The sequence below is a fragment of the Centroberyx gerrardi genome, chromosome 4 (genome assembly GCF_048128805.1).
Source record: "Centroberyx gerrardi isolate f3 chromosome 4, fCenGer3.hap1.cur.20231027, whole genome shotgun sequence".
Classification (NCBI taxonomy): domain Eukaryota; kingdom Metazoa; phylum Chordata; class Actinopteri; order Beryciformes; family Berycidae; genus Centroberyx; species Centroberyx gerrardi.
The window spans coordinates 21,956,816-21,967,686 of record NC_136000.1 but is presented as its reverse complement, the minus strand read 5'-3'; the positions used below and the strand labels follow the sequence as shown (position 1 = coordinate 21,967,686).

The 10,871-nt window shown below is 42.6% G+C and overlaps 3 protein-coding genes across 3 annotated transcripts; 2 read left to right on the top strand and 1 right to left on the bottom strand.

The window, feature by feature from the left end:
- Positions 1-33: 33 nt before the first annotated feature.
- On the bottom strand, positions 34-1,795 carry tmem17 (transmembrane protein 17). The gene is made up of 5 exons (XM_071900381.2): positions 1,641-1,795; positions 1,365-1,468; positions 764-877; positions 449-592; positions 34-286 (listed from the first exon to the last, which is right to left on the bottom strand). Exons 1-5 carry the CDS (start codon positions 1,753-1,755, stop codon positions 209-211), a joined length of 555 nt encoding a protein of 184 aa, XP_071756482.2. The 5' UTR covers positions 1,756-1,795; the 3' UTR covers positions 34-208.
- Positions 1,796-2,249: 454 nt separating this feature from the next.
- On the top strand, positions 2,250-5,358 carry LOC139912528 (tripartite motif-containing protein 16-like). Its single transcript, XM_071900357.2, has 6 exons — positions 2,250-2,862; positions 3,487-3,582; positions 3,685-3,918; positions 4,267-4,423; positions 4,544-4,588; positions 4,737-5,358. The coding sequence occupies exons 1-6, from the start codon at positions 2,263-2,265 to the stop codon at positions 5,255-5,257; spliced, it is 1,653 nt and encodes a 550-aa protein (XP_071756458.2). The 5' UTR covers positions 2,250-2,262; the 3' UTR covers positions 5,258-5,358.
- Positions 5,359-7,009: 1,651 nt separating this feature from the next.
- Positions 7,010-10,803, top strand: LOC139912537 (E3 ubiquitin/ISG15 ligase TRIM25-like). The gene is made up of 6 exons (XM_071900371.2): positions 7,010-7,764; positions 7,853-7,948; positions 8,624-8,869; positions 9,019-9,172; positions 9,291-9,356; positions 9,464-10,803. The coding sequence occupies exons 1-6, from the start codon at positions 7,177-7,179 to the stop codon at positions 9,988-9,990; spliced, it is 1,677 nt and encodes a 558-aa protein (XP_071756472.2). The 5' UTR covers positions 7,010-7,176; the 3' UTR covers positions 9,991-10,803.
- Positions 10,804-10,871: the final 68 nt, after the last annotated feature.

The following is a 10,871-nucleotide window of genomic DNA, read 5'->3' as shown; positions in this document are numbered from 1 at the left end:
TATTGACACTATAAAAACTACAAACATGTGGACCAAAATGTCAATAAAATACAAAAATAAATATGTGCAAACTTTTTACCAAGGCTCTTTGATAAGTCATTGTGGAAAAGAAATAGTGTCCCACTTATTGGACTTAATACAAATGTTATGAAACAATGCTTTTGCAGACAGGTGGCGAACAAGGCAGTCAGGGTACGAGTTTCAGACTTCAGTCAAACTGTCGGAGATGGAATTGGCTTTCTGTGTGTCTGACCATCTCTCGCAACGCCAAAAAACCAGAGAGAGCCTGGGTGATTTGAGGAGAAAGAAACAGGATGGAGATTGAATGAATTAATCAACGAGAATCACCAAACAATAAGATAGAAAGATAATCTCAGTTATGTGTAATGCTCAGACTGGAAACGGTAGAACTACCAAAACTCAACTTTCAGGTGGAACGCAATCTTACCTGTGTGAGTATGAACATGGCGAGAACTATGTGAACCCCCCTCTCCATGGGCAATATGAGAATGGCTTCATTGAAAAGCTGGAAAAGGATCAGCGGAAACTGCAGCAGGATGCTCAGCAGCCAGAAACCAGCCAACTCTGGGACCTAATGCAGGCAGAAAATAGAGGAGAACAAAAGGCTTATTTTAGTTTTCACGTCCTGTTAGAGAAAGTATTGTTGTCTATGGGTTTTGTGTGTTATGTTGACCTGTACCACATCAGCTCTATACACCTGATTATAAATGTTTCCTTTTGTGTCCATGGGTGCACACGCTACCTTTTCTTGCAGGTTCCCAGCATAGCCAAGGTAGAGTCTAATGGGCTCAATCAGAGTCATCAGGATGAGAACAGTGACTAGGATGAACTTGTAGTAGTCTGGCAGGGCAGGATACTGGTGGAAATGACAGTCACAACAATAATACATAGAAATGTTATCAGAAAATACAGAAAATATACATGCACTCTCTTGTATTATAAAACTTTTTGTCTCTCTTTGACTCTCCCTCTCTCTTGCTAGTGAGAGTTTAGGATCAGTCAGAATGGTTACTGTATATACTCTGCCAATGTGTACTGGCTGTTTAGGACCAAATACGTTTCCAAATAATTTTGGGATGTAGTTATTTCCTTCCTAAATCAATAGTTTGTTTTTATTGTAATTTGGTTAGGCCAAACTGAGGGTTGTCTAGATGCTTTATGGGGATCAGTGAACTGAGCTCTGTTCTCTGCCACTCCAAGACTTGATAATGTATAACTGGAGGTTCCTGACACGATTACAGAATGTGTTTTATTTGGGAGGATTTAGTATTAGTGGATATTAGCCCAAATCCCCTTCTCTCATACACACACACACAGTTTCTCTCCCCCTTTCTCTATTTTACCTTGAGGTCCAGCATCACGACTTCGCTGATCCACCACAGGGGGAAGAACCACATGTTGAAGTATAGAGACATCTGGAGTGTGAGACTGGATACAACCTTTCTGTCTGAAAACAAAGACATGCAAAAAGGGAAATGTGGTTAAAGCATCTGTAAGTTACGGCTACCGTTGTAAAAACAGAAAGCGCTAAGGAAGATAAACAGATGCTACTGAAGCCTAGCGTTAGCTAGGTTAACTAATGCTAACTTGTACACGTCCACAACTGAATTTTTACTCACCATGTCCCAAAAATGCGGCATGGTCTTCCGGGGTTAGCTGGGTACGACTCTGGTCAATAAATACATTCCGAGAGAAATCTCCTAAACGTTTTCTGATCGGCTGCGGTAAGTCCATCGTTCAAAACGCTCTGTGCCGAACACAAACATCATCAGGACTAGACCGACTCCTCACAGTTTCCTTGACTACCACAGAAATCTCGCGTTCTGCTCAAATCTCGCATGAAAATGTGTCCCCTCGTTTCATATGGTGTCTCCTCGATTCCTATGTTGTCTCCTCGTTTCATCCCCTCTAAATATTTAGATATCATAAAAAGAAACAAATTTCTTTATGTTTTATCACACCGTAATATTAACTATGAACAATACAAGGGGAGGGCAATGCCTCGAGGAGAAGTAAGTTCGACTATAAAGTAAAATATTCAAAACATTGTTAAGCTGGTGTATTTTTGACAAGTTGATTTATTTGTGGAGTAGCTTAAAGGTCGCTACTTCTTTATTTGGCATCTGTATTACATTTTATCTGCGGAGAGCTAGTCAGACAACAGACATTATAACCACTCCCATACTGTCTAACTTTCGTTTTCAGAAAACGAAACGAAAGTTAGAGTGTGCCGTGGTCAAGATGGCAGAGGCTATTTCCAAAGACCCAGATCCGTTTTCCTGCTCGATATGCCTGGACCTGCTGAGGAGCCCCGTGACTCTGCAGTGTGGGCACAGCTACTGCAAGGCCTGCATCGACGGCTACTGGGATCAGGAGCATCAGAGGAAGGGCCGTAGGGTGTACAGCTGTCCCCAGTGCAGACACACCTTCACCCCGAGGCCTGTCCTGAACAAGAACACGGTGCTGGCCGAGCTGGTGGAAAAACTAACTGCAGGGGCCAAAAATGACCGTGGTGTTTTTGCCCAGGGCGAAGCCGGCCCGGGGGACGTGGAGTGTGATTTCTGCACTGTGAGGAAGCTCAAAGCTGTCAAGTCTTGCCTGGTGTGTCTGGCCTCTTATTGCGCCACCCACCTGCAGCCCCACTATGAATCTGCTGCGTTCAAGAGGCACAAGCTGGTGGAAATCTCAGCTTCGATACAGGAGAAGATCTGCTCTAAACATGACAAACTGCTGGAGGTGTACTGCCGCACTGACGGCCAGTGCATCTGTCTGCTGTGTGTGATGGATGAGCACAAAGGTCACGACACTGTCTCGGCTGCAGCAGAGAGGACAGACAAACAGGTGTCAGCTTGCTTGTGACTTTGTTGTTACAATATCAGGAGTAGTGTGCAAATCAATGTGGAATCAAAATCCAAATCAAAACTGATGGGTCACAGATTGGTCTTAATTTGACTTAATCACATGAATGGGGAATAATCTCTGCCTAGACCAGTATGTAGTGGCAGTTGAAGAGGTCGGTATATTCAATGGTAATTATAGGCAGATATTATGTGTAGAAATGTGTTTAGAATTGTGTTGTATATAGCAAAATGTCTTCTGTCTTTATGAATTTCTTCTGGCTAGATGATTATGAAAAACTTGAACTATGTTTTAGAAAGGGTAGTTTCCATATTGCTCCCTTCATTTATAAAGCATGGGGGGGAATGGCAGGATATTCTGTTTGTGTGATATCTGAGTTTGCTGAATCTTTTCATTTTTTGATGATGTAGGCCTACACCCATGTAACTAATTGGTAGTGTCATGTAAGTCCATGTGGGCTGGGCATCTTGTGTGTATGACACTTTAATAAACTAATCAATCAGTCAATCTAATATAGATGTACCTGTGTGTTTAGGCTACACTATTGTTTTGGCACTGCACAATTCAAGAGTAAACAGCGGGGTGGACAATATGATTTGTTTTCAGAAACAATTTGGAAAGAAAAAGCGAAGCTACCAGCAGAGAATTCAGGAGAAAGAGAAGGAGCTGCGACAGCTGAGGCAGACGATGAAAACACTAAAGGTGAATATTATCTCACGTGTTCACACAGTCATTTCTTAGTCCATTTTCTTCATGGACATTAAGAGCATCCTTTTTTCTTTTTCTGTTTTTTTGCACTGTCAGTGTTCTGCTGATGTGGCAATCGATGAAAGCGAGAAAACCTTTGCCGAAATAATCCTGTCGACTGAGAAAAGGCGCTCTGCTGTGAAGAAGCTGATCAGAGATCAGGAGGAGGCTGCGATGAGCCGAGCAGAGGGACTGGAGCAGCGTCTGGAGAGGGAGATCGCCGAGCTGAGGGAGAGAGACGAGGAGCTGAAGCAGCTCTCACTCACCGAGGACCACATCCACTTCCTGCAGGTGGACATAACATAGATAGATAGGTAGATAGATACTGTGGATAGATAGATAGATAGATAGATAGCTAGATAGATAGGTAGATAGATACTGTGGATAGATAGATAGATAGATAGATAGATAGATAGATAGATAGATAGGTAAATAGATAGATAGATAGATAGATAGATAGATAGATAGATAGATAGATAGATACCTTTCTTTAATCAGGAAGTCTCTTGAGACCTGTGTTGAGGTCTGTGAGGTTCAGAGAGGAAAGTCCAATGATCTTTGACACTGTGTGTGTGTGATTTGATCAAACTGTGTTTATGTTGCATTTATATTACGTTTCTCTTTTTTAAACCTTTCTAGAGTTGCCAGTCTATATTTGACCGTCCAGAATCTGACGTGACGTCTGACGCCAGCGTCCAGCTGCACACGCCTTTTGAGTTTGTCAAGAAAGTGATTTCTGATGTGAGAGAGAGACTGGAAAGCATGTCCAAGGCTATCGCTGACATAGCTGAGAAAAGTGAGAAAATAACTTCATGTTGGTACAATGAAATTATATACAAAATTGCTGATTCTCCCAAGTGTCATCAGTGCTGTTTTCAGGATAACAAAACAATGGTGATGTTTTTTCTTGTTTCAGTGCAAGTTGATCCTGATCCCAAGACAAGACAGGAGTTTTCCATGTGTAAGGTGTTATTTTGACATAAATACCTTAATGAACATGTGTCTCTGTGCCTCTCTCGTTCTCTCTCTCTGTCTCTGAAACACACACACACTCACACACACACACACTATATCACAGCAACTGAATAATAACAGTTTCTAAATTCCAGACTCCTGTCAGCTCAGTCTGGATCCCAACACGGCATTTGAAAACCTTTCGCTGTCTGAGGGAAACCGCAAGGTGACATGGAGTAAAAAGGCCCAGAGCTACCCGGCCCACCCAGAGAGGTTCACAGAATACGACCAGGTACTGTGCGCTGAAGGCTTATCTGGCGTTTGCTACTGGGAGGCGGAGTGGAAGGGCCCGAGGGTGGAGGTCGCCGTCTGCTATAAAGGGACGGCAGTGGAGGAGTGCGGCTTCGGATACAGCGACCGGTCCTGGTGCTTGTCCCTTTCGGTGTCTGGCTGCACGTTCTGGCACGATGAAGTCAAGACTAAAGTACGCGTCCCCTGCTCCTCCAGGGTGGGAGTGTATCTGAATCATAAGGCGGGGATCCTGTCTTTCTACAGTCTGGCGGATTCTGGCGAAATGACGCTCCTGCACAGAGTTCAGGCCACGTTCTCTCAGCCTCTTCACCCGGGGTTCATGGTTGCCAGAGGATCATCTGTTAGGATTCTCCTGCCAGAGTAAAGGGCGTCCATTATCAAGATCGCCTGAATGCAGCATCAATAATACGTAGTGCTTATTTTCTGTGCACTTTCTTCTATAAATGTTAAACACTGCTGCTAAAAAGGTTTATCCATTTTGGAAAGAAATTGTTTGCTGTTCTTTGCTCATTACTTTCAAAACAGAGATGATTGCATCCTCTAAAATGTTCATATTTGGTAAATAAAAGGCTGAAGATAGCTAATAACTTCACTGATGTTAAACAGTGAGATATACTTTCATGCCAGCAATCTGTTTATCTGAGTAGGAGTTACAATTTATTGACATCAGCCCAGGCCTGTGTTTACTAAAGTGAATTAAGTGTTATAACATTAAATGTCTGTTTCTGGATTAAATACTTCCTTTTTTTTCTTCCTGTAGTCTTGATGATATAGTTTCATGTAAACATAGAGGTAGATTTTCAAAAGAATGTAAAATGGTGCTCTCAAACAGGCAGGATGGGTGTATTTTTTTAAATCAACTCCCCTAGACTTTACAGGCATAGATGAATACATATATAGATACATAATAGACAGAGCACAGGTTGCATCAGATAACACAGTAAACTTCACATTCTGTTGAAAATCTACCTGATACTACTGCAATATGGAATTTATTTTCATTATATTTATATTTGGGTGATGTTTCTTTTATGTGAATGTTTAATTTACTATTGGTGTATTATCACAGTTTTGTTAAAAAAAACAACTAGTAGTAGATATAGTAGAGATGCTTGGTAGTGAAGTTCCACCCTGTTTGTCTTTTTCCTCACTAAAAAAGGTTAAGCTGAAGTTCATTGTCATTTGACTTTACAGTGCAATTATACCAGAGATTTCCCAGGGGGTTTTGACCACAATGAAGTTCAGAGTTCCCCTTTCCTTCCTTGTGTTCAGTCTCTGCCAAGCAAACTCCTATTAGGAGGAAACACTTGTTGAAGTGCGACAAACCTGCAGCCATCTGAGGTCAGCCATGACAACCAGTATTACTGTGTATCATTAGCAATGGCATGCTTGTTTGAACTAAAGGACAGAACTAAACATTTTAAATTTAGTGACCATTATTTCTCTCAGTCCTTCATGTTCCACTCTTTCAAGTTTGAGATGGGAGATTCAATGGCAAACACTTCAGTTTGGCTAATAGCAAATATTGAACATTCATAACTAATCATTATCTTGGTCATGATCAACAGACCGGATAACAGGGATAACACAAGTAGTTTATCATCAGGTATACCTTAGTAAGATATAAATCAACAAAAAAAAACACAAGGGTTGTTGTACCAAAAATAGCTTCAAATGTGCAATTACTCTATATGTTACCTCACATGCGTGAATGATTTTTATAAAACATAATTGTTATTATAAACAGTAATGAAGACAGTACAGAAACTCGTTGGATACAAAACATACTTTCTATGCACTATGTTTAGTAACTACTGGACAAAGCCTAAAAATAAGAATACGTTATTAATAGTGGTAGTTATTGTGGTAGTGGAATATTAAGTAGGCTAGTTAAATATTATTTCTGACGTCAAAACTAGATTAATTTGCAGCAAAGAGCGATGTTTGCTCCTCCAACTGGTCCTATCACTGGAAGTTAAGAGGAATTTGGGAGGTTGGAGAATTAAATTGCACTTTCAAATTTGGGTATATATTACATTTTCTTTTTTTCCTTTTTCCTTTCTCCCTCCTCCAATTCACAACGCTGACAAAGCCTTTTGTCATAGAACGTTAAATCCCCATGCGGTGAAAAACAATGTATTTCAAGCATACCAAATAACCAAACCATATCGCACTGACACGGACCAAAACATGCCAATGTGAGCGCGCGCTCACAGAGAAAAGCCCCTCCTCCCTGATAGAAACTGAAAGTAGCCTAAACTGTCACTGAGTCGCAAAGTAAAAATGGCAGAACACCAGGAGCTGTTCGACTGCTCCATCTGTTTACATCTGCTGAAGGATCCAGTGACGACGGCCTGCGGACACAGTTACTGTATGGACTGTATCAACAACTTCTGGGACCAGTATGAGAGGCAGAAAGCAGGGTACAGCTGCCCCCAGTGCAGGCAGACCTTCAGACCCAGGCCGATTCTGAAGAGGAACACGCTGCTGACCGACCTGCTGGACAAACGCAAGGCGGCGGGTAATGAAAACGCCCAACCAGGTGCTGCTGGCGACCGCTGCGCTTCACCTGGAGATGTGGAGTGCGACGCCTGCACCGACAGAAAGCGGACGGCCGTCATGTTCTGCCTGGTGTGCATGGCCGCGTACTGCGAGACACACCTGACCCCTCACTTTGAGGTGCCGCCGCTGAAGAAACACAAGCTCGTGCAAGCCTCCGAGAAAGTCCGCGAGAGCATCTGCCGCCGTCACGACAAGCTGCTGGAGATTTACTGCCGCACCGACCAGCAGTGCATTTGCCTGATGTGTACCGTGGACCAACACCGAGGCCATGACACCGTGCCAGCGGCAGCAGAGAGGGCCGAGAGGCAGGTTAGCCGAGCTGTTGGGAAATCATTTGTTTACTGTCCTTTTGCTTTGACCGAGGCTGTGATAAGCTGTTGTATTTGTGTTTGAACAGAGGCAGCTGGAGAGGACCAAGCAGGAAGTTGAGCACAGAGCGCTGGACTCAGAGAGGGAAATAGAGGAGCTGACACAGACTGCAGACTCCATGAGGGTGAGGGGTCATCCCTAAATTAGTGGCTCTCCTCCTTTGGGCCTTTATCAATACATTGTTCTGTTGTGAAAATGTTAATATCACGTGAGAATCAAACTCCCTAATTGGATTAGCTGTTGTCCCGGTGAACAAAGGCGCCCCAAATAAGAAGAAAAGGTTGTGACAATAAAGTTTGCAAGGCAACATGTTTTTGAGGGATTATTTCCTAGCAGACTTCCACTTCTTCCTGTAGGTGTCATGTGATTGAGTAAACAGAGCGTAACATAATACACACACCCATATGAAAACACGTAACTGGAGCACAATGAAATGTCAAAACAAACTTTTGCAAAATGGCTTCTTCTGAAGGCAGGAAAACATCCTGATATCTCTAACTCTGCTGCCTGTGTATAGACTCCACCAGGAATGATGTGAAGGAGAGGGGCAGCCAAGACCATTGGCACAAACTTAAAAGAAATTCTCTTTTAAAATTATGCTTTAATTTCAAGCTAGGTTTGATACTGTAAAGGTTGTATTTTAAAATGGACAACAAGTAAATGTAAAAAAAAAAATCTAATTGCATACGTAAATGATTTGGGGGAAATATAAACTAGACTAATACAGGAGTCAATTGTGTGTAACGCTAAATGTCATTGGTGGAGAGAACAAGACTAATTGAAATGTTTCTCCTACCAGGCTGCCGCATGGGAGACGCTGGACGACTTTGAGCGAGTGTGTATGGAGCACATCTGCTCATACGTCCGCTCCGTGGAGAGGAGGCGCTCCGAGATGAGACAGAAAGTTGGAGAGACGGAGAAGGCGGCGGTGGATCGCACCAACGCTCTGCTGGGGCAGCTGAAGTGCGAAGTGTCTGAGCTGAGGAGGAGAGAGGATCAGCTCAACCAGCTGTCGCTAACGGAGGATCCCATCCAGTTTCTTCGGGTGATGACATACTTTGCCACTCTTTCATTTCAGAGTTTTTGTATGAACATTTGATTCACACTGATTTTGTGTGTAAATTGAGAAATGTGCTTGTTAGTCCCACCTGTCTTTGTCTGTCTCTTAATATACATTTTGTTTACCTTATGCAGAGTTTCCAGGCCGTCGCTGACCTCCCTGCATCCACAACTTCACCCAAAAGCCATGAAATGCTGATGCAGTTCGTCGCTGCGCAGAAATCTAAACTGGAAAAAATGTGCAAAGAAGAAAAGAATGAAATAATGAGCGTTCTTGAGAAAAACATGCGTATGTATGATCAGTGCGATTTCGAAACTGTATAAGTGGGAAGACAAGAAACATACCATATGTTGTTTTATAGAGAGAATGATGAGTGTGACATTTGGTTTTTTTCTTGTTCCCATAGTGTCAAAAACTCCTATGCTGCAGGAGAAAACAACGTCCAGGCCATATCTTTTGACTAAATATAAAAGTAAGCATTATGTTAATAAACTTTGCACAAATAGCAGCAACACACACACACCCATACACTCGTGCACATGAACACAGGCCAAATGAATGTTTTATCTTGCTCCACAGACCACAAACTGGAGGTGGATCCCAACACAGTGGCTGCATGTCTGTACTTGTCAGACAGAAACGGAGAGATATCATGGAGTGACAGGGACCAGGCTCACCCTGAACACCCCGACAGGTTCACCTACTACCACCAGGCGCTGTGCAAACGCGGCCTGACCGGCGACCGCTACTGGGAGGTGGAGTGGGACGGCGGCATCGTCGAAGTGGCCGTTGCATACAAAGGCATCAGCAGGAAAGGCTCAGGAAACGACTGCTGTTTTGGGCACAACGGTCTGTCTTGGAGTTTAGTCTGCTCTCCGTCCGGCTGCACGTTTTGGCACAACAAGATTCACAAAGCCAAAATTCCTCCGCCGCTCTCCCCAAGAGTCGGAGTGTACCTCGACTACTGTGCAGGAATCCTGTGCTTCTACAGTGTCTCTGACGGTGAGTTTATACGCCTGCACCAAGTCCAAACCAGATTCACTGAGCCTCTCTACCCCGGGTTCTGTGTTGATTTGGGTGCAACACTGAAAATATGCAAACTGTAAATCAATCCACAGTAATAAATGTTGTTTGCAGAACTAGCCTATGGGGCCATGTGTTTCTATACACATTTATAATGCAGGGATACAGAGAAAGGTAAAAGAATGAGAGAGAGCAATATGGAGATTGAGGTGAAAACACAAAATTGTGTAAGTGCAGTGCTTAGTATGCATAGGTAAATGCAATAATTCACAGCCAACATATCTAGTAAGGTGCAAGGATTACTTTTATAAAGCACTTTTTGCTGATGTATGCAAACATTTCTAAGGGCTTCTCTGCATAAAAAACTATATATTTTTACTGAATTTTTTATTTTGAATGAAAAAGTGAAGCTAAGAGGAATCACTTGCAGTCCATTTGGGCATATTTCTCTTAAACGATGCTACATACCATATAAAAAGGCGTTGTTCAACTGCTACTTATCATTTATATTACTTATCAGCTTTTCAGGAATCTCTTGTCAAACTAGAAGGGCACTCGGAGAGCGCAGACCTCCGCCAAGGTTCATGCTATTATTGCTTGTTCGTGAGTCGGATCCGGATCCGCTCCAAAATTTATTGGGTTCTTCCTTGGCCCATGCTACACCCTTCCACGAAGTTTCATGAAAATCGGGCCAGTAGTTTTTCTGTAATCCTGCTAACAGACAAACAAACAGACAAACAAACAAACAAACGGCACCGAAAACATAACCTCCTTGGCGGAGGTAATGAATTGTTGATTACCACTTTTAAGTTCATATGAGATTATTGGTATTCTTCGTGTAATTTCAGTGAAATGATCAGCATTGTTACTTTGCTTGTGCACTCAAATAAAGAACATTACCATAGCAATGTTATGTCTTTATTGTTTATTTGATTTCATTCGATACCGTTTACATTTTTAAAGG